Source organism: Portunus trituberculatus, chromosome 46 (genome assembly GCF_017591435.1).
Source record: "Portunus trituberculatus isolate SZX2019 chromosome 46, ASM1759143v1, whole genome shotgun sequence".
Classification (NCBI taxonomy): Eukaryota; Metazoa; Arthropoda; class Malacostraca; order Decapoda; family Portunidae; genus Portunus; species Portunus trituberculatus.
The window spans coordinates 29,877,068-29,903,277 of NC_059300.1; the positions used below are offsets into that span (position 1 = coordinate 29,877,068).

Sequence of the window (26,210 nt, forward strand, 5' to 3'; positions counted from 1 at the left end):
AGTATACAGTGAAGATCCCAGGGAAATGGCAGAGGCTATGAATGGATGCTTTCGGAAGGTATTCACAAAGGAGACTGCTTTTGACAAACCACTGGTAATGGAACAGAAAGGGATTATGAAGGAGTTTCAAGTAACGGTGGAGGAGATCAAGAACATGATGGGGAGTTTAGAAGTGAGAAAAGCTGTGGGACCTGATGGGGTATCAGGATGGATTTTAAGAGAATGCAGGGAGCAATTGGCAGAAAAAGTTTGTGAAGTAATTGATGCCTCATTAAGGGAAGGCGTAGTGCCCCAAGACTGGAAAAGAGCTAACATTGTCCCAATCTATAAATCAGGTAACAAGAGAGACCCATTGAACTATAGACCAGTGTCACTTACAAGTGTGGTAGCTAAGATGTGTGAGAGGGTGGTGAAGACTAGATGGACAGACTTCTTGGAGAAAAATGACATACTTTGTGAGTGTCAATTTGGTTTTAGGAAAGGGCGTTCATGCACGACAAACCTGATATGTTACTATTCGAGGGTGATAGATGTAATACAGGAAAGAGATGGTTGGGCTGATGGAATATATCTGGATTTAAAAAAGGCCTTTGATAAGGTACCACACCAGAGACTGATCTGGAAACTTGAAATGGTAGGAGGAGTGCATGGCAGTTTACTAAAATGGATGGAAGACTTTTGGTAGGAAGAGAAATGAGAACAATAATTAAGGACAGACCATCAGAATGGGGATTGGTGGAGAGTGGAGTTCCACAGGGATCAGTGTTGGCACCAGTAATGTTCGCAGTCTACATAAATGACATGGTGGATGGGGTGTCCAGTTATGTGAGCCTATTTGCAGACGATGCAAAATTGTTACGAAAAGTGAGATGTGACAAAGATTGCGAACTACTCCAGGAAGACTTGGACAGAATATGGAAATGGAGCTGTACATGGCAAATGGAGTTCAACACGACAAAATGCAAGAAAATAGAGTTTGGCAAGAGTGAAAGAAGAATCAGGAGTATGTACAAGATAGGAAATGAAGACATAAAACCAGTCATGAAGAAAAAGACCTTGGGGTGACAATTACCAATGACCTATCGCCAGAGAGACATATAAACAAAATAATTGGAGAAGTATTGAACTTATTGAGGAACATAAGAGTGGCGTTCGTATATCTAGATGAAGAAATGATGAAGAAAATAATTACTGCAATGATAAGACCGAGGCTTGAATATGCAACAATACAGTGGGCTCGAACTTAAAGAAACACATAAGGAAACTAGAGAAAGTACAGAGGGCTGCAACGAAAATGGTGCCTGACTTAAGAGATTTGACTTATGAAGACAGACTGAAAAGAATGCAACTTCCAACCCTGGAAAACAGAAGAGAAAGGGGAGACCTGATAGCAATATACAGAGTGATGATTGGCATGGAAAAAATGGATAGGGAAGATCTGTGTATGTGGAATGGAAGAATGTCGAGAGGGCATGGGAAAAACTAAAATGGCCACTTATAGGAGAGATGTGAAAAAATATAGCTTCCCTCATAGAAGGGTGGAAGCATGGAATAGTTTAGACGTGGAAGTGGTCAACGCAAGGAATATTCATGATTTTAAGAAAAAGCTGGACATTAATAGATATGGAGACGGGACAACACGAGCATAGCTCTTTTCCCGTATGTTACAATTAGGTAAATACAATTAGGTAAATACACACACACACACACACACACACACACACACACACACACACACACACACACACACACACACACACACACACACACACACACAGAAATCAACTATGCACACGAGGATGTAATCACAATTTCAATGAGGAGCGAAAAAATTAACATCTTTAAATCATTCACCATTACTACTTTTCTTTGTGGTACTTGATTCCATGTCTCTCACGTAAGCTCATGAATGGAGTTATGGTCTGTCTAAGTACCCAGTCTTCCCTACTTATTTGATTTATCTGTCTTATGAACACTCTTATTCATTTGACTCTGGGTCATTCAAACAAATTCATGTATATGCTTATGTTCAGTATAAGTAACCAGCCTTTCCTGCTGTCTGGTACTGTGCTACAACTTGTTCCTCTCTATGGTGATGAGGCAGCTGGTGATTGACAACTTGGACTTCAGCAACAAGGCAGTGGTGGCGTGCAATGCCTCAAACATCCATGGCTATGTGTACAAGAGTGTCTTCCTCAATGTCCTCTGTGAGTCAGCCATTATGATGTGATGCTTCCTTTTTTATCCTTAGTAATCATGTGGTTAAGGACATACACCTCCCAAAAAATTTGAATGATCACCTAATTGCTATTATCTAATAGTAGTTTCATTGGATTGAATTAAGCTCATAGTGTTCCATCCTTTAAATATAATTCATCACGTTTATCTTTAGAACTACTTATATGTTTTTGTACATGATGTTCAATGTATTAAGCAAATGTAATCCCTCAATCTTGCCTCCCAGCACTGCCGCCAGAGTGGGTGACAGAGCCCGACAATGTAACAGTCCTGGAGGGTGATGCTGCTACACTTGAATGTGCGGCCTATGCCTCGCCAAACCCTAACATGACTTGGGTGCGTCTGGAGGGGGAGGAGCGGGTGTCCATTCATGATGAGGACCCAAGATATGACATCAGAGACACCAAGCTGGTCATTAAGTAAGATGATGATACCCTGACATCCTCTTGCTGCTCACATAACATAATGGGTTTCCAGTTTTGCCTTGCCATTATTGTGCACTCACAGACATAATGCATTTTACAGACAAGTATGAGTTTTTTTCCAGGTCTGTGGATGACAACACTAAGGGCCAGTATGTTTGTAAGGCAACCAACAAGTTTGGCTCTCTGGAAGCAGAGGCAGAGGTGGTAGCCAGAGGTGAGTCTCTTCATTGTTTCTGCTCTCTGTGAAATGAAAGGCACTGGTTGATCTAAAATTAACATTTCTTTTAAAACATGCCCATTTTGCATAATTCTGTGGGCGATCCCATTCTGCAATGTTGTGACTGTCATCAGCAAAGACGGTGGTGAAGGTGGGTGTGTCCAGCAAGCGCGTGAAGGCTCGTGACCACGTTTCCCTCACTTGCCTGGTTCGCATGGACCCACACCTGCAGGCAGCTGTCACCTGGTTCAGGGATGATGTTGAGGTGGACTTCAAGGATGAGAACTACAATCTTGGCCGCAGTGGTGAGTGCTCTTTGGTGGTAGCCAATTGTCCTTCCAACCTTGGATTAGATCGTTCATGGAAATGTTATGTAGGTGTATATCCCCCTTTTTTGTATGTACATTTAGATTTAAACTTATGCTTGCATCATCATATTTTTTTTGCTTTCACTTCACTTACTTCATTGTCCTTGTACCTTTGGTGTGTGCAATTCAAATATTTTGTGTTTTCAGATTTATGTATTGATATTTTTCAGTTTTGTGTCAAAGTATATTTAATCATTAAGTGGCTACAGATTAAATCCGTAAAGAAAACTAAATAGTGTAAAAATCAAATATTAAGAGAGATGGTCTATATTTTCAATTTATTTTTTTCTCAATATTAAGAAGAAAAATCTGTAGTATTTTCAATTTATGTTTAGTTATTATTTAAAGAAAAAAGTTATTTTTATTTTATGTTTTAGTTTCTTGTGTTAGCTTCATAAGTAACTGAAGTTCCTCCCACAGAAAACATCGCTGACGATGACGACGAAGACGACAACGACATGAGCGGTGAGGAGGACAATGGCAAACATGAGAAGGAGGTGTGGGTGCTGGAGGTGATGAAGGTGCATGGCCAGGACTCTGGAGTGTACACTTGCCAGGCCCAGACTGCACTTGACCACGACACTGACAACCTCATCCTCACTGTGGAAGGTCAGCCATTCAGCGAGTCAGCGGCTTTGATGGCAGTATGTGGGTGGTGAGGGAAGGGAGGGTGGACAGGGGAGCTTTACATATAAATCTTCCTTTCCATAGTTTCTTTACCCATTGTAAACTGTAAGCAATATGTTTGATGTGCTTCTAGGATACTTATCTGAGACCCATTGTATCTCCTGTCCTTTTCTTAAACCACTCATTCAGAGCTACAGCAAGTGGCTAACATGTGAGAAATTTCAGAATGTCTTGGGTATCAGAGACAATCCAATAAGATTCAGACATCATAACAACAAATAGAATAAAAGAATGGACATGAGCAGGATACTTCAGGTGCTGAACAGACAATAGATGGACAGTTAGAAGAATAGAATGGCAGCCTAGAAATAGTTCAAGAAGACAGGGTAAAGAAAGCACTACATGGAGGAGGAGAGATGAGATGGAAGTTCTACTGGGCTGTCCTGAAATGTTATATGAAAGTGAGGGTTTATTCTGATCTACACATGGAAGACTTGACACAAGTCTTTCATACTAGGCTAGGCACACTCATCACACTAGACCAGAAAGAAAGGAAAAGAAGGCCCTTTTGATATCACTTCCTGTGTTGTGTCTCCAGTGTCTGCCACAATAACCCTTGGGAATCAGTAATGCATTTGTTGATTGTCTTTTCTTAAAGGTACACAACTACATCTAGGTCCAGAAAATTCTGCAGTTTTGAAAGTTTTACAGTGATTTTCAATTTATTATATATATTGCATGTATTTATAAATCTACAAAAAAATTACTTTACATCAAATAATCTTCACATCAAATTTCTTGCTATATTTTTCAAACAATTGCTGTGGTTCAAAATTTGCATGGCTGAATGTCTTCCCGGTGGCCTGAATCTGTGGTGCACAACGACTCTCCCTCAGATGTGCCCAACCCACCCCACATCAACACGGCGCACTGTGGGGAGCGTGAGGCCCTCCTGGAGTGGTCCTCCACAGGGGACAATAATGCCCCTCTCATGGGTTATGCTGTCCAGTATGTAACACAATTCCATCCTGATGATTGGAAAAATGCAGAGAACAAGATCCCCACCTCCTCCCCATCCTATTCAGTGAGTGTTTCCAGGTGTTCCTCACCCTCAGGTAGTCCGGTCCTTTGCTGCAGCCCAGTTGTATGGGCCAGCCAGCCCCACCTCCCTGACCTGATGCTTCCAGAGTTCAGTACTGACGCACACATCACAGTCCCCCTGTGCCCCCTCCTCCCAGCACGCCCTGAGGCAGCTCTCACATCTCTCCTTCCCATCACGTACTTCCAATACTCCACACACTCTTGCATCACCACACTCCGTCACAGCCACTAATAATTTATTTTGGTTAATGATTATTTTTTAGTTCAAATTAATATTTTATGTGTAAAGTTCACACTAGTTTTCCTGACTTAACTTCTTTTCTAATTTTTTTGTGATATATCTGTGATCTGTGATCCATCTCCTTTGTTTGGTGTCAGCAGACTGACTTTGAGCAGTTATGTTGTATTTTCTTGGCTCATGTGTCTGTTACATTAGTGTATTTTCCTGTTCTTCTCTCCACCACTGTCCTGTCCTGTCCAGTCCTGTCCTTTCCTGTCCTGTCCAATTCTGTCCTGTCCAGTCCTGTCCTGTCCTTTTCTGTCCAGTCCTGTCCCACAATCACTGGTGTCTTATCCTGTCCTGTTCCACCTCTACTTTCCTGTCCCACCACTAGTATCCTTTCCACTACCATTGTCCTTCCTCATCCCATCACTACTGTCTGTCCTGTTCTGTTCTGTCCCACCACCACTATACTGTCCTTTTTTGTCACTGCCCACTGTTGGCTGTCCAGTCAATTTCTGTGTCCTGTTCCACTTCCATTGTCCTGATCTGTCCCATTTCACTGCCACCATTGTCCTGTTCTATCCCATTCTGTCCCACCTTAGCATTTTCTCCTATTGTGTGTCAAGGTTGTTTGTTGTACCAAGGCATTTTTTTAATCTTTTTTAACATGACATTTTTTCCACATTTCTTACCCTGTGCTTCACATTCCCTTTTCCCAAGTCATCACTGCAAGTAGAATTTTGTTCTTTGTTCCCCATATCCAAGCTGGCTATTGCTTCTCTGCTTATAAGTGTATTTTTCATAGGGTTCCTTGTGTATCTATTTCAGTGGCCTTGTTATGTAATTGTTACACATATCAGAAAACTAAAGAAGGCAAAATCCTGGTGTGCATAAGGACTTTTCTTCTTGTTGATGTAGTTTCAATTAAGTAGAAATACATATACATATACTACTAGATCCCTGTGTTTCTTATGAGCCAGTAATGTTGAGTGGTCCTTTAGGTGTTCTAGTCTTGCCATACCCTTACTTGACTTTCATCATTACTCTGGGACACCACTCTTGGAATGACAATGTCCTGATGTCATGATATTAATTTTGTATACATATATTCTTATCTTTTTTCTATAGTGTTCACTCCCTTTCTGTTAGTGTTATAAGTATGGTAATGTTCAGCTCTTTGCATCTTCTGTATTAATGTGCCTCTTTACCAGCCCTCCTCCCCCCACACCTCTCTGTATGTTGAAACATTCCCCGTACATCAAAGGTGTTTGTTGTGCACACCATACATATAGTCCAAGTGCAGTGAAGTGTGTGTTGTGTGCTGTGTGTTGCAAGTGGATTGTATTGTTGTTAAGTGTTGTACAGTATTGCTTATTCCTTGAGTAGATGTGTTGTTAAGGCCATGAGCCAAATTTACTTTAATATTTAATACAATATTTATATCTTAGTCTTTACAGTACATTACTACATTATTTCTAAGTGATCTTTTGCAAGTTTTTAGGTATTTGTTCTTGAATATATCTCTCAGGTATTTGTCACTTTTAATTTCCCGTATCATTAGGCCGCACCTCTCATCTTAGGGGCCGTGATGCCATGCCAGCAGCTCCTTCTGTTGTATCTCGAAGGATTAATATTGTCTCCTGAAATTCCAGTCACATCCTTTTTAATCAGACCAAACTCTGCATATGTGTGGTAGTCTGTTTTGTTGTGCCTTTCCTGCTCTCAGTGAAGTAGTAGTTTTATGAACTGTTCACATTTTGTTCAAGTTCGTTTGTGCTCCTGTGGTCTGGCATCACCTCCTCATTATAGGTCCTAGTTTGACTGAGCAAATTGCTCTCTACTTGCCTTTTAATATTTGAGTTCTATCTCTAGAGTACATAACACCAGCTATAGCTTAATATTTATAAAGCTCTTGATATAAATCATAGAAAATCTGTTCAACTTATTTACTCTCAAGCTCCCACAGTAAAGCCCATCCACACCTCCCGACTCACCCCAGGACCCCCACAGCCTCACTAAGCTCCTGCACAACTGGAGTTCACCTCCTGTGATAGTCTCACATAATCCACCCCTCCCCATTAGTCTCACATCCCCCCACTAACTGCAATCCTTTATCTTAACCCCCAAAACCCCTCACCTCCCCTTCCCACTCATAGGACCCACCCTTAACTAACCAGTATTTTCACTCTTAACTCTGCCTTCCGTCCTCTCCTCTCCCGGCCACTTCCAGACCATCGCCAGAGTGAGTATGCACACACTGCCTTCACTTTCCTCACACCACGTGGCTGTCTTCAGGTGGTTCTTGGTGTGCTGTGCCTCACTGCTCTCACCAACAATATTTTATGCTTATTCATTCACTTTAATTATTGTGTATTTAAATTTTTTGCAAGTGGAAGCAGCCCAGGGATTCAGAAAGGAAATTCTAAGATAAATTCTATTAAATAGAGTAAAATGTGCTATTAACTTTAAATGAGAAATACACATTTTCTGATGTGCTTTGATGTTGTAAGTAATAAGTTAACAAGCAAAATATTTTCTTTTATTTTAATATTCCTTACAGAGCAATTAAAACCTGAATTGAGTTGATTAGTTTTGACAATATGTGATATTGTCTTTTGATATCATTTTGATTCAGAAAGCCTATTTGAATACTTAATTTTACACCAGCACCTTTAAGCTTGTCACACATTGAAAATCAGTAAAGGTTTTGGTTAGTGTGCCAACAACACACCCTGAAGAGTGTTTCCCTCAGCTGCACACCAGCACCTGAGATTTACTACATAAGGAATAGCTGTGTTTTGTGCACATCAGTGAAAAGCTAGTCCTTTCACTGCTTCTGGTTAGTAGTGGGTTTGATTCTCCCTTATGTTTTCATTCACTGGATTTGATCTTGAATTTCTACAAGGAGGAAATAAAAGGTTCATAGAAAAGAGTGTTAGGAGAGTCATATTTTTCTGATTGTACATTGTGTCTCTGTAACATTAAAACTGTTTAACAAAATTTGATAGGCTTCTAAATTTATTAAGATTATATGATTTTTTATTGATCATAGTAACTTCAGCACTGTAATCATTGCCTTAAGTTATTGATACACAAGAATAAAGAGAGCATTCAAGTAACGTGAAGTTGTGAGTGATGGTGTGTGTGAGCCCAATCCCTTCCCTCCAGATGGAGCTGAGCCCTGGCCTGAACTACACCTTCCGGGTCTTGGCCTTCAATCGTGTGGGCATGTCTGATCCCAGCGAGAACACAACTGAGTGTGCATCACCTGGCCTGCCACCTGACCACAGCCCTGAGAATGTAACTGTTATCCCAAATGGTCCAGGCAGCCTCCTTGTGTCCTGGCAGGTAAGGTAACCCCTGCTGAAGGTGTTGGGTGTGCCATTGTCTGTCAAGTAAAGGGATACACTTAAAGGATTATTTTAAGGAACTGTCTCAGGCAGGTAGGAATATGAAATGTATAGTGTTGCTTGGAAGTCAAAACATTGCTGACTGTAATCTATTATTGTTTTTCAATTTTTATGTTTCATTATTTTAATTAATAAAATTAAAAGATCTTTCTTTGTAAAATGTAGGAGTTGGATCTGTACATCAGGACAAAAAAGGTCATTATATGGGAAGTATTTTCTCCTCTTTGTGGGAGCTAAGTGGCTAAGAGTGTGGTGTGAATGAGTCTGAATGTGAAAACAGTTTGGCATGTTTTGACTATGAAAGACAGCCTTGGTATATGTATGTATGTATATGTATAAAGATTTGTAAATGAAATGTTTATGAATTATTGTTGTATTGTAGTATTAACGGTCCTTTGTGCAGCCCATGCGACGAGAGGAACACAACGGCCCAGACTTCCACTACAAGGTGTTCTGGAGGCCAGTAAATGACAGTGATGATGACGGTGATGATGATGGTGATGGTGATGGTGATGGTGATGGTGATGAGGAAAGTGATGCCACACACCCAGAAACTGACACAGATGATGATCACAATGAGGACGAGGACCAGGAGGATGACGGCTGGCACATGATGGATATTGATGACTGGGAAAGGGTTGGTGGACGAATCTGTTTTTCAAATTTACATCATGTCATTTTATTGTACTTTTCTATTTTTTTTTTCTACTAGTCACATGAAATTAAACAAATGGTGAAAGAAATCCAGGAATATGTATCAATGCATCACAGGTTATGTATGTAAGTTGTAGTGCAAGAGTGTACAGACTAGCTAACCATCTCTCATGTGTTATGGTAGAGCGAGCTGCGGCTGGATGGCCTGCCTCCGTACACTGAGTATCAGGTGAAGGTGGAGGCACGCAATGCTTATGGTGCTGCCCCGCCCTTGGAGGTGGTGCCCACTTTCTTCTCTGGTGCTGATGGTAAGTATTAAGCAGAAGGAAGTAGTGATTTTTTTTTATGTATGATTAGCATGTAGCACATAAGGTTATAAAAGATATGCCAACTGAAGTTGCCAATCCCTGTATACAGAGCGCAACTAAGAAAGAGTCATCAAAAATTTGAGAGGTTTAGGATCAAACATTATATTTAAATACATAAAAGTTACATTTGTAAAATTATATTAAATCAATTAACTGGTTAGTAACCAAACATGAGTTGGTTGTTAGAGGGTTGTACAGAGCTGGAACAATTAACAACTATGCTATGTACTGTGAGACTATGTAACTATGTGACTGAGTGAGTGACTGTGAGACTAAGTTTGCGACTATAAGACTGAGATTGAATGTGTGAGATCCCAGGATTATTTAGAGGAGGTCAATTCAAATCTCCCACAGTGCCTGAGGATGCACCAGAGGACCTGAGGGCACTGGACGTTGACGCAACGGATGTTGTGCTGACTTGGGACCCTGTGGATGCAGCCTCCGTGCGGGGCCTGCTGCTGGGTTACAAGGTCTGGGCAGGAAACCTCACTCACTCCAGAATGTATTTTAATCTTTTATTTTTCATTGTCACTGATCATCCTAATTTTACCTATTTTTCATCATGTCTTGATGTTTTCTGTATCCAACCATTGCACCTTTATTTTCCTTTTATTTGATAACATTGCAAAGTCTAACTGATATACCTCTTAATCATGTATATTTTTTTGCAATAGTGCTTACATGTTGACTCTTACAGTAGCATACACTTTTAATGAGGAAAGATAAGTGAAAGAATCCTCAAAAATTATTTATAAACTCTGAATATTAAATAATACAGTACATACCTAAAGAAAACATGTTTTCACTCTAAGTTTTCAACATTTTAACCTCAAACAAAATCTGTTCACATAAAGGTTGAGTATTGGATGCACCCTGATGATGAGGATGATGATGGTGACAGGGGCATTGTGAAGGAGCTGCTGGTGAATGGCCCACAAAACCGTGCCGAGGTGATTGATCTGCAGCCTGACACTTCCTACCGTGCCCAAGTCAGTGTGGTCAACATGGACTTCAGCGGCCCCCATAGCGATGTGCTGGCCTTCACCACTGCTGAGGGAGGTCAGTGGAAGGGTTACAGGATTATTTTAGACTTATGGTTCCCAAAATGAGAGTTAATTACCCTAAGGGAGAAAGGTTGTAGTTTGTCAAGTAGTGGAGAAGAATTTTGGAAATCAACAGTACAGTTTAACTTGTTCACTATGTTGAACTGAACTTTTTGTTGAATTTGAGTTAAAGATTAGTTATTTTAAGTTGATAACTAGGTTTAAGAATTTTCAAAGTAGATATAATAGAAAAAAAAGAAAAGAAAAGAAATGTTTTGAGAACAAGTGAAGAGTAGCCAGCTCAGAGAGAGCTTAAAGGGATAAGTATATTAGAGATCAAACTGTAGACTAGACAAGAGGGAAATGTGTGAGGCTGACTGATTTACAGCATTGCAAGAAAGGGAAAGGGAAAATTGTACATGAAAGATTAGAAAAGCAATAAAAATTTGTACTAATCTGAGCTGTCTTGTACACAGAGTCTGGACCTGTTGTCAACCTGAGAGTGAAGCAGCTTGGGGAAACTAGTCTGCTGGTGGACTGGGATGCTCCCGCAGAACCCAATGGAGTGATCAAAAACTATCGTGTGCAATACACCATGCTGAATGAGGACAGAGAGGAAGAGGGCCCCACTACTCTCTATGATGATGAGTTGACACCAGATGATACCATGATAAAGATTCCAGGCTTGGAGGAGGGAGAATCCTACAGAGTGTCCATTACTGCCAAGAATGGTGCAGGCTGGGGTGAAGAGTAAGTTCCCTTGATTTGCTTTGCCTAGCACTAGAATATCAACAGCATTTCTTCTAATTCAGCTTGGCACTATTACTGACATGCTTTCCTCTTTATCTGCTCTTTCTCATAGTTCTTCTGATTGTCTTTTTTTTCATGTAAGAGGGGAAAACTAGCAGCATTAGAATATTATTCCTCCTCACTCAGTTTGACATAATAACACCCTTTCCCTTCTTCTCTTCTTCCCAGAGCTCTCATGATTATTTTAGTGTTAAAAATGTCAGTAGTACTTCTCACTCACCACTCCTTACATTCTTTCTCCCTCTTCTTTCCCTGCAGGTCCTCCTTTGATGTGGACTTGGAAGTGACAGAGCCTATGCAGCCTGCAGTGCCTATATTCATATGGACCCAAGTGTCTGACTCCAAGCAGGATGAGGAGGATGGCCTGGATAGGGATGGTGATGGTGATGTGGATAGGGATGACATCAGGAACAGGAATGTCATCATCGGGGACACAGACGGGGATGGAGATGTGGACATTGACGATGTGTTGGACACAGATAATGATGGTGACATTGATGATGATGATATTCAGGTGGCAGATATCAACAACGATGGAGTGGTGGATGATAAGGATGTGGCCGCTGCTGATAGAGATGGTGATGGGGATGTAGACATTGCTGACATTGGCGATGAGGATGGCGATGGCGACTTTGATGCCACTGATGTTCTTCTTGCCGATGAAGATAACGATGGTGATATTGATGCAGAAGATGACGATGAGGAAAATGTTCTGCTGGAGGATCGTGACCAGGATGGTGATGTTGACGAAGACGACGTGACAGACATCAACTTTGACGGCGTTATTGACGAGAAGGACTTTGCCGCTGCTGACACTGATGGTGATGGCGATGTTGACCAGGAAGACATTGCGCTGTTGGACAAGGATGGAGATGGTGACATAGATGCTGCTGATGTGGCTGACCTGGATGGTGATGGTATGGTGGATGGTGATGACCTTGAAGTGACTGACAGGGATGGTGATGGTGATATTGATGCACAGGACTATCGCTTAAGAACGACCTTCCTTGCAGACACCAACAACGATGGTACGATTGATGTAAATGACGTTCTGGACACGGACAACGATGGTGACATTGACTATGTTGATCACGGTATTGCAGACATTAATGATGATGGTCACATTGATGCAAATGATGTAATAGCTGGTGATAGGGATGGTGATGGAGACATTGATGTAGCAGATATAGGAGACGAAGACAATGATGGTGATATTGATGGCTTTGATGTTATCGCAGCTGATGAAGATGGTGATGGTGATATTGATGCAGATGATGATGACGAAGAGAACACTTTACTGGAGGACAGGGATGGTGATGGTGATTTTGATCGTGATGATGTCAGGGATATGGATGGTGATGGTGATGTAGATTTGGAAGACTTGGCTGCAGCAGACATTAATGATGATGGTGATATCAACATGGAGGACATCAAGGCAGCAGACAGGGATGGTGATGGGGATGTAGATGCTGCTGATGTGACAGATCTGGATGGTGACGGCAAGTTGGACAAGACTGACATTGAGGTAGATGATCGCGATGGTGATGGTGATATCGACGCCAAAGACTTCATTTTCAGGAACACGCTTCTGGCTGACACAGATGGTGATGGTGACGTCGACAACGATGACGTTCTGGATATCGACGGCGATGGTGATGTGGATGAGGCTGACTTTAGGGCTGCAGATTTAGATGATGATGGCGATGTTGACATGGACGACGTGAGGTTTGGTGACAAGGACGGTGACAATATAGTAGACGCCTTTGATGTTGAGGATATTGATGGTGATGGTCTTATTGACGAAGATGACCTGGATGTGAAGGATAGAGATGGTGATGGCGATATTGATAGGAAAGACTTCAAATTCCGCAACACTTTCCTGGCAGACACCAACAGGGACGGGAAGATAGACAGGGATGACGTACTGGACACTGATGGTGATGGGGACATTGACGACAAGGACATTGATGTGGCAGACATAAACAACGATGGTAAGATTGACAACAAAGACATTCTGGCAGGAGACAGGGATCATGATGGAGACATTGACAAGGCAGATATTGGTGATGAAGATGGTGATGGCGATATTGATGGTGATGATGTCATAGCTGCTGATGAGGATAAGGATGGTGATATCGACGCAGCTGATGATGATGGTGAGAGCGTACTGCTGTTTGATGCTGATAGTGATAATGATATTGACCGCAATGATCTTCGTGACATTAATGGTGATGGCAAGATTGATGAGAGGGATTTTGATATGGCTGATGTTGATAATGATGGGGATGTCGACGAGGATGATGTAAAGGCAGCTGATCGTGATGGAGATGGTGATATTGATGCAGCTGACATCGTGGACATCGACGGAGATGGTGATGTGGATGGCCATGACCTCCGTGCTGCTGATAAAGATAATGATGGGGACGTTGACTCCTCAGACATCAGGAATATCGACGTTTTCCTGAAGGACACGAATGGCGATAACGTTATAGATGAAAATGATGTCCTGGATTCAGATCACGATGGAGACATTGATGAGGAAGATCTTGCAGTGGCAGACATTGATAACGATGGAGACATTGATGAGGAAGATGTAAGGGCTGGAGACCGTGATGGAGATGGGGATGTGGACTTCAACGACATTGGGGACATTGACGGAGATGGAGACATTGATGGCGATGATGTGGAGATGGCTGACAAGGACGATGATGGGGATATTGATGCTGGAGACGAAGGGCGTGGTATTTCCATCAAAATTGCTTGGGTGCCCAACTTTAAAGACCATCCGGGTGCTGAATTCTATGTCCAAAGCAGGTGAGGCAGGAGGCAAGGGGAGACAGGGAGGGGTACAGTAGACTTCATATATATTATTTCCTTATACTATGTATGCTTGTGTGTAAGTGTAGATAGATATTTGTGTGTGTGTGTGTGTGTGTGTGTGTTTACCTTTTTTTTTCTGGATTTGCCATTAACTCACATTATCCAATCTTCTTTATCTACTTTAATCAAATTTTGGCCTGTATTTGTTTTGTTGAAGAAATGCAGGGCTGTGTTAACGGATAAGATTGAATGAAGTAGTTTTTATTCCCTCATTTTATTCTTATCTGAGTATTGTTTTCCATTTTGGGTATCAAATACTCCATCTCATTTAAAGCTTCTGGACTGTTGTTTTGAGTTAAGCAAGTATTTACTGCCTCATCTTAATGTACAGCTCCATTATTAGTGTGGTTGGTGCAATGACCATGAAAACTTTTGCCCTTCTTTATTTTCACATCCCCCTCCTCATTCCTTTGTCCATTTCATTCTACTAGTTTCTCTTCACTTTAGAAACCTCAACACAGTCTGAAACATATGTACACGGATACAACTGGCTGCTTATCTATCCATTTGTCTTTTGATAGTGCAAGTATCTATCTGTCTGTCTACCCATCTATTTTTTCTGTCCTTCTACGTATCTGTCTACACATTCTTGTATCCATCTATAGTACATCTATTTTGTATCTTTCTGTATATCTATCTATATGCCTATCTATATATCTATGTACATATCTATGTATCTATGTATGTATGTATCTATCTCTCTATCTATCTCTATCAGTACATGTCAATCTATATGTACCTGCCAACATTTCAAGTGTGAGTATGAATGGTATGAGTAGAGAGATGGATAACAATATAGACAGATATACGCTATAAAGTTAAATCCTACACACACACACACACACACACACACACACACATTTTCATAACACCCGCGCCTATGTTCTGTGTGCAGGAGGAATGGCTCAAAGGAGTGGAAGAACTCGACAGTAGAGAAGGAAGCTTTATCCCAGACCATCTCAGGCATCGACCCGCGGCACTCCTACGAGGTGCGAGTGGTGGCGAGGGACGGCCCCTTCGAGACGCCCTCCGCTATTGTGGTGATCCCCGCCTCGGAAGGTTAGTTCACGCCTGTCCCCCCCCCCCACCACTGCTCTCCTTTTCTTTGTCTGTCACTCCCAGTATACTCTGAAATTACTCCTCTTGTTTCAAAATACTAGTAATTTTTCTCTCCATGGAATGTCTAATATACGTAGTAGTTATTGTTCTCTTTGTTACTCCCAGTATACTTTGAAAATACTTGATCTTCCTTTAATTTCAAACTACTACTAGTCAAATTTTCTTCATGGAATGCCTAATATACATAGTAGTTGTCCAGTGTAGTAGTTTGTATACGTAAGATGACATGCATAATAACCTCATACTTCTTGTTTTTAATTATACTGTAGCTACTATTCCAGTTATGAAATATTCGTGTGTGTGTGTGTGTGTGTGTGTGTGTGTGTGTGTGTGTGTGTGTGTGTGTGTGTGTGTGTGTGTGTAGTGACGCCACGGAGAGATCAGCAACGTGACCTAAATAATTTAATTTGAAAGAGTTGGCCTTGAGAGGGGAAATCGACTGCGGGACATTTCTCTCTCTCTCTCTCTCTCTCTCTCTCTCTCTCTCTCTCTCTCTCTCCAGCAACCAATTATGTGGCGAGGGATCCGAGGGCCGGTGTCTTTAAGGGCAGGACGGGGCGAGATGAGAGGGTGTGGTGTGTGGTGGGGGCGACGCTAGATGAAGTAGTGTGTGGTGGGATGGCGCGAGATGTGGTATGTGATGAGTGGTGCCGAAGGTGTGGTGGGGGTGGTGTCAGAGGTGTGGCGTACGGGGTGGGTTAGTGTTGTGGGGTTGTGGCGTGTGCTGGGGTGATGCCAAAGAGGTACAGCGTTTGTTGGGGATGATGGCGGGGGTGTAGCTTATAGTGGGGGTGGTGACAGAGGTATGGGGGTGTGTGGCAGGGGTGTGGTTAGCGGCGTGTGCGAGCAAGTAGTGGCAATGTACGGGAGGAATTAGACTTGGCCTTTTGTCTCGCCAAGTTTTTCGTTACATTAAGCACGGAATGCGTTCAGGATTATTGTAATATCATCAGTGTCGATCTCTTTACGGTCAGAGCATGCTTCTGAGAAAACTTATCCCTCCCGACCCAAGGCCCTACACATGTGACAAGAAAACAGTGACCACGTGGTGATAAGATATGTAGAAACAATCAGATAATTTCCTTGTAACTTACTGAAAGAAAAGTGAGTTTCTCGTTGCGGAAAGATCAGAACTTTGGATGGTATATTGAATATAAGATACCCTTGAGTGTTGGGCACGCGTGCGCAGTGTGTATCCACCGTGTGCTGGTGAAGCCTCGTTGGGCAGCATTTTTAGCGAGCACCAGTGAGGGTCCCAACACCGGGCACATGCAGGGCGGCTCCCACGGCGTGAAGTAGCGGCCGACCAGCGTGAGGGAACACCAGACAAACCCTGAAGAACCTTGAGGAGACATTAAGCCTCAGGAAAGCAAGCAACATCCTGTCCTGCAGAAATGTCCTCAGGTTAGCGTGAGCACCACAATTACTAGTGTCGCGGAAGTACTCGTGCCGGCGAGAGGAAATCTTTCATCAGTCTACAAGGAACTCTTGAAGAAGACCAAGGTTGGTGTCGACGAACATTCCTCGCTCTTCACATCTACGGAACATTACCAATGGGCCTGATCCGCTCGACTCGAAGGAAAATCAGACTTGTGAATCAAAGGCTTGTAGTTTGTCTTTCTTTAATGAGTGATGACGTCAAGACCCTTATTACAAATTTACATTCGCACGATAAAACCTGTTGGGTGTCGTTGTGCTTCCCAGGTGCATTAACATCACAGTCTGCAGCCAGCAGTGCTACTTTTGCAGCAGGAGTCACGGTCACGAGAACAGCGTGAATCATAACACTTATTGCGGTTGGTCGTCAGAAGTGATGGACGTTCACTTGCGTTATCTCACGTGCCGGGAAGCCCTACACGTTATTAATATGGATGTGCATTGACGTAAGCTGTGATTGCCATCAGTGTGTGGGCCTCGCAGTGCGGCATGGCGGGCAGCAACTCGGTAACCTAACCTGAATGTGGCGGAGTGCCGGTGTGTGCTGAAAATAGGGAGTTAGTGTGCGGCAGCGACCTATAAGCAGCGTGGCTGCGGGACGGCTTACCGGGAGGCGGGAGGGTGCCAGAGGCGGCTGGGCAGTGTGTGTGGCGCTGTGAGTGGCGGCGGTGTGTGGCGCGCTGCACCTGCTGACATGCTGGCAGGTGAGGGAGTGCCCCAGGTGACGCCGCCCACCTAGCACCAGGCGAGGAAAGCTTGTTTATCCAAACACACACACACACACAACACAACACAACACAACACAACACAACACAACACACACACACACACACACACACACACACACACACACACACAACACAACACAACACAACACACACACACACACACACACACACACACACACACACGGCCCGGTAGCTCAGTGGTTAGAGCGCTGGCTTCACAAGCCAGAGGACCGGGGTTCGATTCCCCGGCCGGGTGGAGATATTTGGGTGGGTCTCCTTTCACGTGTAGCCCCTGTTCACCTAGCAGTGAGTAGGTACGGGATGTAAATCGAGGAGTTGTGACCTTGTTGTCCCGGTGTGTGGTGTGTGCCTGGTCTCAGACCTATCCCAAGATCGGAAATAATGAGCTCTGAGCTCGTTCCATAGGGTAACGTCTGGCTGTCTCGTCATAGACTGCAGCAGATCAAACAGTGAATTACACACACACACACACACACACACACACACACACACACACACACACACACACACACACACACACACACAGTGGCGTGTCTCGTCAATATAATGTCCTTGACAAACTCCTGACCGCCACTTACCCTTATAACTTGCTCCTAACTCACGAGAAACGCTCCACGCCTCACCTCATCCCCCACCATTCCCTCACAGCCAGCCCTTCTCTCCAGCCCTATTCATTAATTTTACACTTTTAGTCTTAACGCCCTTTCTGCTTTACGTCCCAACCTCCAAAGAACGTAGCTGTGGTTTGGTCACTCATTCATTGATTCACTCACGCACTTACTCATTCACTCACTTGTCTCCCCAGCCATCACTCCAACTACAGGAACCTTCTTGTCGACGCCGGCCCTTGGTGGTAAGACTCACTTCCGTCCACCTCTCTTCCTCCCTCCCTTGTATCGGGCTCTCTCCCTCCCTTAGGCACTTTTTACACCCCGAACACCTGCAACATCTGTTTTTTTACTATGTCCTCCAGTTGTTGGTCGCATTTCGTATTTTTTCTTTTTTGTCTTGTATTTAGAATTTGGATGTTCCTTTTTTCCCTCCCATATATTCTCTCTCTCTCTCTCTCTCTCTCTCTCTCTCTCTCTCTCTCTCTCTCTCTCTCTCTCTCTCTCTCTCTCTTGGTTCCTCGCTCGATCAGTCGTGTGGTTACCTCGAAAATTATCCCCCTCTCCCTCACTCCCTCTTTCCTTTCCTCCTGTGTGGCGTGTCCTCTCCCTCTCTCCTTGCCTCTCCCCGATCAATGTATACTGCATTCACACCCACCTCCTGCACCCTCCTCCTCTTCTGTGTCTATAATTATGTACCGTGCTGCTGCTACACCCACCAGGGAACGCACGGTGCAAGAAGGAAGAAAGCGCTGTGGTCACGTGATTCCCGTTCAAGTCATTGTACAGTACACCAGTAGTCTACTATCTTGGTATCTCGTGACTTCGTTGTTGTTCTTGTTGGTGGTGGCGGTGGTGGTGGTGGTGGTGGTGGTCGTCTTGTATTGTAATATCCAGTGCGTCGTGCGAGATGGAAGGCAGAGGAAGGAAGGGTTTTGATGGTTCCGTTAAAAGTGGATGGGCAGTAACGTAAAATATGTATTTTATTACTTTTTTTTTTTATAAATTTTTCTTGTTTGTTTATTTATTTACTTATTCATTATTATTATTTTTTTTTTGTACTTACTTATTTACGTCTACTTCTATTGATTTTTTTTTATTTATGTTCTTTATTTGTATTTGTTTTACCCTTATTTATTTATTTATTTATTTATTTGTGTGTAAAAGAGACTGATCAGACCACAAAACTGACAAATAAAATAAAAAAAAATAGTTTAATTGCCGCTTCCCGAAAAGTTGAGTGGAAAAGAGCTAGGCTGGTCCGTGTGTTACCAGGAAGGAGAAGGGCAGTGGACGAAGGCTTGTAATTCAGTCACGTTCAGCATTTCCTTGCCCTCCGCAGTGCTGGCAGTGGTAGGGGAGAGTGCAGGTGAAGGCAGTGTAAGCATTTATTTTGCTCTTATGTTAACGTTAACTGTATTACGGAAGGAATATAAGTAGTGGCTGTGTAGTGGTGCGTGCAGGTTTAGCATCTTATGTATAGCGCGGTGTGAACTGAGCTTGAGAAGTGCAGAGGAAGGCTGTGCAATATTCGGTTACCTTCAATATTGTTTTGCCTATTACGTTGTTGATAGAAGTAAGGAAGTTGTGTTCGGGCTTGTTCTGTATTTTTCTATCCACTGCGATGTTAGATGTGCCAGCCGGGGAAGGAGTCCAGGTAAAGGCGGTATATACAGTGTTCAGGCATGTTGAGAGTTTCCTTGCCTATCGAGGCTTTGAGAGTGGTGGTCACAATGAGGCCTCAGTGACACATGTGGTCGGTCCGCCGGTGGTACAGACTCCATGCCGTGACCATGCTAAACTTTAGGCTTGGTTTCATTAAGCAAGGGAACGTCTTCTGATTATGAATTACTCTTTAAAACACGACAGTAACTTATGAGAGTAATTACTTATCGATTACTACTAATGACACCCATTCTCAGGATAGATTAGCCCGGAGCCCGTCTCAGGTTGATGAAAAACATCAGATTATAGACAAAGAACCTAAAAATTATAGTTAATTTTGGGATAAGGAAGGGAAAGCGAAGCCGGTAACTTTCAATAGATTGTTTTAATGAGTTAGGTGAGGTTGGAATCTCGGTGGAATGTTACTTCTTAATGATTACTAGGGTCTGTATGTAATGACCACCTCCCCCCCCTTTTTTTTTTTTTTTTTATCTTGGTGCTGTGTGTGTGTGTGTGTGTGTGTGTGTGTGTGTGTGTGTGTGTGTGTGTGTGTGTGTGTGTGTGTGTGTGTGTGTTTGCCAAGATATAATACCTCTGGATTTGAATAAGATTGAAAGTCATGAATTTTTCCTCGCCCCCACACTTCCTCGGCCTCCAGTTTATTAAAAATGTCAACACGTCTGTTTGAGAAGCTGAATTTCTTGACATTATTTAAACATCAAACTACATTACGTATGCATGATACCTTGTTTTTCCTCGCGCGGGTGTGTGTTTGTATGTGTGTGTGTGTGTGTGTGTGTTTATTTCAGTTCGAGGTAAGTTTACTATACATTTCAGCGGTGGACAAACGGTGTTTTTTGCAGATATCTCCTAAACGAATCGTTGGATGAGTATGATATTTCAACACACTACCCTGAACATCCGTTCGTAATTTATGGTTAACATACCACAGTGCTATATGTGTTATGTGAGGAGTTTACTCGTGAAAATAACAAAGCCGACGAGTCATATTGACACATTCGAATGAAAGTGTGGCCCCCCCACACACCCACCCAAACCATTCCTAACCACTACTACGTCTCCCCCGTCTCGGAAGTTCTCGCCTTCTTTATCCCTCCTCTCCTCTCCCTAGCTCCTCGCCTCCCTCACTCTTGTGTCCCTCCCTACTTCTCCCACCACTGTATTTATACATTATAATGTTCTGTAAGTGTGTATGTATAGATATGATTATTAACGAGTATGGTACAATTTCATGAAGGCAAGAAGTGGATAATTACTGTACAACAGCACGTTTACGTGTAGTATATAGAAGAGCCATGTTTGCAGTCGTTATGGTCAACCATGTGAACATGATGTGCTGGAATTCCCTGTGACCTGGACCTTCTACTGTTAGGAAAAGTTGATACTCTTATTACATACTGTCTACCTATTGATCATAAAAAGTGGTCCAGTTTATATATAATATTATTTTGTTGTTAGATACGTTGCTTATTATCCAGATATACGGCCATTAACAGCGGAATTAGCTATTGCTTTCACGGTCGTTTGACCCACTCATACCAGCAATTGTATTGAATAATATTATTAATGGATATGTATGTCCATACTGACGTTTGTAACTATTATACCTATACGTATGTAATTACAATAGGGAAAAAAATCAAAGATGGAAGGCTGATGGTGTGAATAGTGGGTGAAGAGGGAATCGGGAAGAGGGTCATGCGATACTGGGGTAGAGAAGGAGTGGTCTGGGGGTTCTTCAGGATGGTGGTGGTGGTGGTGGTGGTGGGTTGGACGAGTACCCCACACTCGTCCGATTCTGTATAACACCTTTGATATGATGACTGGATTAGGCGTAATATCACTCAGTAAACTCCTCACATAACACATATAGCACTGTGGTATGTTAACCATAAATTACGAACTGATGTTCAGGGTAGTGTGTTGAAATATCATACTCATCCAACGATTCGTTTAGGAGATATCTACAAAAAAACACCGTTTGTCCACCGCTGCAATGTATAGTAGTCCATTACACATTGATCTAGATAAGAAAGATTACCGTACTCTTAACGATTTGGTAGCCTTCCACTCAATGCGCTTGTAACCTCACCTGACTGAAATAATCCGCGATCATTACGTTGCAAATAGTGAGAAGTGTGATAGCTAGTGGTCTAGTGAATGAAAGGAGGCTGGGCTGTCGTTGCGTAGAAAATATTAGTACTAGTGTTCAACTATTGTGTCCACTATCTGAGCTGTTCAAGGACGGGCGAGTTTTTACCCTTTGACTTTTAGTGATATGATATTTGTTATTTTTATGAACCGCACACGATTTTACCGAGCTTGAATATATCCACGTGTATTAAACAGAACAACGTGATTTTAGAATGATGGAACTAAGCTTAGCCCACTAACCTCGAGACCAACTAATGTATTTCAAATCGTGATGGACGCAATGATAGGATCAATATTGAAATTAGAGAGCTGTATTAATCTTAAACTTTAAACATGATGCTGTAATGAAAACAATGTTACTTCAGTCTTATCCTGTGATTCCTTTTATTGTGAGTGGTATCTCTGTCATCATATTCTAAACTGGAATAAACTGTTTTATTAAGATTGGGGAGAAGGTTGAGGATTTAAAGAGTTAATCAAAAAGAGTTCCGACAAGACAGTTGCGTGATGCTGCTGCTGTTTCTCTGTGGGGATTAAGTCAAGCATCATCGTAAACAGCCTACCAATTCCCAGTGAGCGGTGAAAAATAATGATTAGGTAAAATCCAAGTGATCTTTTAGTCTCTAATAACACAGAGTGATGCTAACGAAAGGCTCGCGTATTAGGAAGTTGACAGATTGTCAAACGGAATAGTCAAAAATAGAACTGCCCCTCGAAGACCTAAGTTTGTAATCTTGTCTCACCGTTCACTCTCGATTGTTACTCGGTTTGGTATTGGAAAAGAAAATTGAGTCATTGGTTTCTATCTGATGTGTTGCACCTCAATCCTTTCAACACTACGGCATTACTAGTAGAGAAAATTTGATCAAGTTTTGTTCCTAAGTTCAAAGTCATCAAGGCTACTACTCATCAGCTACAAATGTATATTTATTTGTTCTATTCCCAATAATAGTCGAGTATTTCATCAGTAGTTGTCTGTAGTGCTGAATGAGCCAAGTAAAGTGCTCATTTTGAAGCACCGCAAGCCGAGACGCGAACAGCAACCGGATGTGTGGTTCGAGACTTCGAGCGCTGTTCAGCAGTTAACCCGGGCAGTGATGTCACGACTAAGGTTGCTCATGTGGAGATTGTCGAGTTGTATTTAGAACTTAACAATGGTACAGAGTTTTTTTTATATATATAAAAACGTATTCATAAAAAAGTTATCATTAAATCAGTGTTGTAAAGTACCTGAGTAAATTTGCAAGACTGCATTAGAGATACAAAAGTATATAAATTTCACGTGACGTAAAATCATGATTACTAAAAAAGGTTACTGTTGAATGTACACGGATGCACTTCCTAAAAAAAATGTAATTTTGTTTAGTATCCTGACACTGTTGGCCCGCTTAAGGTGACACGGCCTGGCACACATCACCAGCCGCGGTGCTCGAGACGCCAAGCACCAGCAGGCTGTCACCATGCGTCACTCACTAAGGCCATCCAGCAACAAGGCCACAGTATTCTAAGAATGATTTTCCTCTCAGGACTAACTTCCATCGGCATAAACTTTGCACCAGCGGGGTGGGGGAGTGTATCCCACCAAGAGAAGAAGGCGTTCATGATAAAAGTAATTCCTTTTGTGCCGTTTTAATTGAAATGTTAAAACAGGGAGGAGACTGCCCTCTCTAACCAAAGGATCACCACCACACCACAGTCATGGACAGAAACCGAGTAGTCCTCTCAAAAACGGCCGACTCAAAAAAGAACTACTATTTTAAAAGATCCACTGTAAAAAGACCCACTCTGAAAAGACCCACTCAAAAAATACCCTATCGAGAAAACCCACCTTAAAAAATAGGAAAAGAAAGAAAGAAAACACGTTGGTCAGGTGTTTTATCTTCCCGGAACGCACTGGGACACCTTGAGACAACTTCAGCGTATTTACAACAACCATGCCAGTTGCACAAATGAAAAGGAAGGAAGAGACTGGGATTAGAAAAAAAAAGGGAGAAGGAAAAGTTATGCATTCTTATTCTTGGTGATTCAGTTTTCGTGTATCTTATTCAGTCAGTGTCATGGTGATGGTTGTTGGTTGTTGTGTCTGTACGTAATGTGAAGGAACAAGTGATGCGTATACTGTACTGGATTCAACCCTCTTTTGTCCTTCGCCTCACCCACCTATCCTTCTTGTGTGTGTGTGTGTGTGTGTGTGTGTGTGTGTGTGTGTGTGTGTGTGTGTGTGGTGGCCTCACATTCCTCTTACCTCCCTTTGCCCGCAGTGTGACTCCAGTGATCGATTATTATACCCGACACCTGCATTCCATCCCATTCCTCTCTCTTTTTTATTATCCTCGTTTTCTGTGGTCTTCCTGGATATTAGGGATAACTCAGGTAGTCAATGTCAATCACTTCACCTGCCATATTAACAGCAGCGTGACCACAATCACGTTAGCATGATTAATTACGCTGCTACGTGTGTCACGGAATGGTGGCTATTAATTTATCTATACAGTAAGAATGGTCCGAATATCATTACTTCAGAGCACTTAGTTCAGATAAGAGGCGAATGGTCGTAATGTTTCCTTCCATATCAGAGGAATGGAGTGGGAATGTGTGCTGCTTGATGCACGCATACCAATCCCTCGGGTGTGCTTGCCTTTCTGAAGAGCCGGGTGTGGTCATGGCGACCCCAACCCCCTCTCCCTCAATTCCCCTTTTCCTTTGTGTCTCGTTCTGTGAGGTGAGGGTGTTTGACGAGATGTGATGAGTGTGAGTGTGACTGTGTGCTGACAGTGGTGTTCTTCCTGTTTCACGCTGCTCTCCCAGGAGTGAGGAAGACGACCACCCCGGGTAAGACAGTGCTGGCCTCCCCCAGCCCCCTTGCCTTTGTTCCTTGCATCAGTGTGGCTGTCCAGGCCACTCTTGGTTCAATGAAATGTTTTGGTCTCGATACAGTGTTGTCATTTTAAGGTTATACTTGTTACTTTTTCTCATTGCATGATATATATATATATATATATATATATATATATATATATATATATATATATATATATATATATATATATATATATATATATATATATATATATATATATATATATATATATATATATATATATATATATATATATACTGCATGTTGCTCAATGAATACGTTTGCATTTTTTTCTAAGGTTAGTTTCAGTTGGTAAGTGACCAGCAGCGCCCCAGCAGAGGTGACCCCTTAGGGTGCCTGTTGGTGGGGCTCTGCTCACTATATCGTCTTGGACGGTCATTTTGTGTTGCGTTCCCTGGAGGGAAGATATCGTCATAAACTTGCTTTGCTCTCTCAGTTTAGTTTCTTCGTTCGTTTGTTTTTCAGTAGTTTCTGTAAGATTTTCCTTTTCTCGAGCGGTTCCTGTCAGGCATTTGTCTCTATAACATGTCTGAAGGTGACACTGGTGTAGCCTCAGTATAGAAACATTTTTTTGATATTTCCAGCTTTACGATGTACAAAATTTTAATGTTGGTATCATTAGCATCACCTAAAGTGTGGCGTGGTGCACGCCGCGGCTCATACTGAGTGAGTTTCATTAAATTGCGGAAGTCTTTACGTCTGCATGATGAAAAACAACTTAGAAATTATTGGTTTATGACAATAACTATAGATATATTTCAAGTTTTTTCACTTTTATGAAGAGACATTCGGTAAAGCACTGCTGTGAGCTGCCTGGCGAGGGGAGCGGTGACGCCTCGGGGCGGTGCAGCAAGGAGCGCGCTGCGTCACCCTAGGTTGTGGGTGGTCAACGATTGCGTTTGTGATTCACAGAACGGTGTGCCTTGCAGTGCGTTGCAGTCCGTAGATTGTTTCGTGCGTCACTCAGTGAAGGACTTTCATAACATGATATTTATATTCATTACATTCATGAACTCTACTCACACTTTCAAATTTCATTTATTTTAGTTGAAGGATTAAAGCTTTCATTTATATTTATTCAATAAAAGAGTAATTTTACTACGCCAGTTTAGTGAGCAGCACTCCTTGTCCCAGGACCACCGTGGTTGTGCCGATCCGAACCCGGCACTGCAGGAGAAGCAGTAGTGTTTTGCCGATTGTCTCGCCGTCACA

The 26,210-nt window shown here is 42.4% G+C and overlaps 1 protein-coding gene and 1 long non-coding RNA gene across 15 annotated transcripts in view; one reads left to right on the forward strand and one right to left on the reverse strand.

The window, feature by feature from the left end:
• Positions 1–26,210, forward strand: part of LOC123520151 (neuroglian-like) — a 183,676-nt gene that overhangs the window by 137,397 nt on the left and 20,069 nt on the right. For 12 of the 14 annotated variants that reach the window (XM_045282103.1, XM_045282105.1, XM_045282099.1 and 9 more), the window contains 14 exons: positions 2,105–2,207; positions 2,465–2,657; positions 2,786–2,877; positions 3,015–3,185; positions 3,669–3,857; positions 4,772–4,959; positions 8,368–8,547; positions 9,013–9,246; positions 9,448–9,571; positions 9,986–10,101; positions 10,486–10,690; positions 11,151–11,424; positions 11,743–14,298; positions 15,260–15,423. In XM_045282103.1, the coding sequence (XP_045138038.1) occupies positions 2,105–2,207; positions 2,465–2,657; positions 2,786–2,877; positions 3,015–3,185; positions 3,669–3,857; positions 4,772–4,959; positions 8,368–8,547; positions 9,013–9,246; positions 9,448–9,571; positions 9,986–10,101; positions 10,486–10,690; positions 11,151–11,424; positions 11,743–14,298; positions 15,260–15,423 (4,789 nt within the window). Of the gene's footprint in view, positions 1–2,104; positions 2,208–2,464; positions 2,658–2,785; positions 2,878–3,014; positions 3,186–3,668; positions 3,858–4,771; positions 4,960–8,367; positions 8,548–9,012; positions 9,247–9,447; positions 9,572–9,985; positions 10,102–10,485; positions 10,691–11,150; positions 11,425–11,742; positions 14,299–15,259; positions 15,424–24,925; positions 24,950–26,210 lie in introns of all 14 variants that reach the window. The other 2 variants (XM_045282108.1, XM_045282109.1) reach the window with 1 other exon arrangement.
• On the reverse strand, positions 8,450–18,729 carry LOC123520152. Its single transcript, XR_006679182.1, has 3 exons — positions 18,463–18,729; positions 17,528–17,655; positions 8,450–8,587 (listed from the first exon to the last, which is right to left on the reverse strand). It is a non-coding gene; the product is annotated as an uncharacterized LOC123520152 (long non-coding RNA).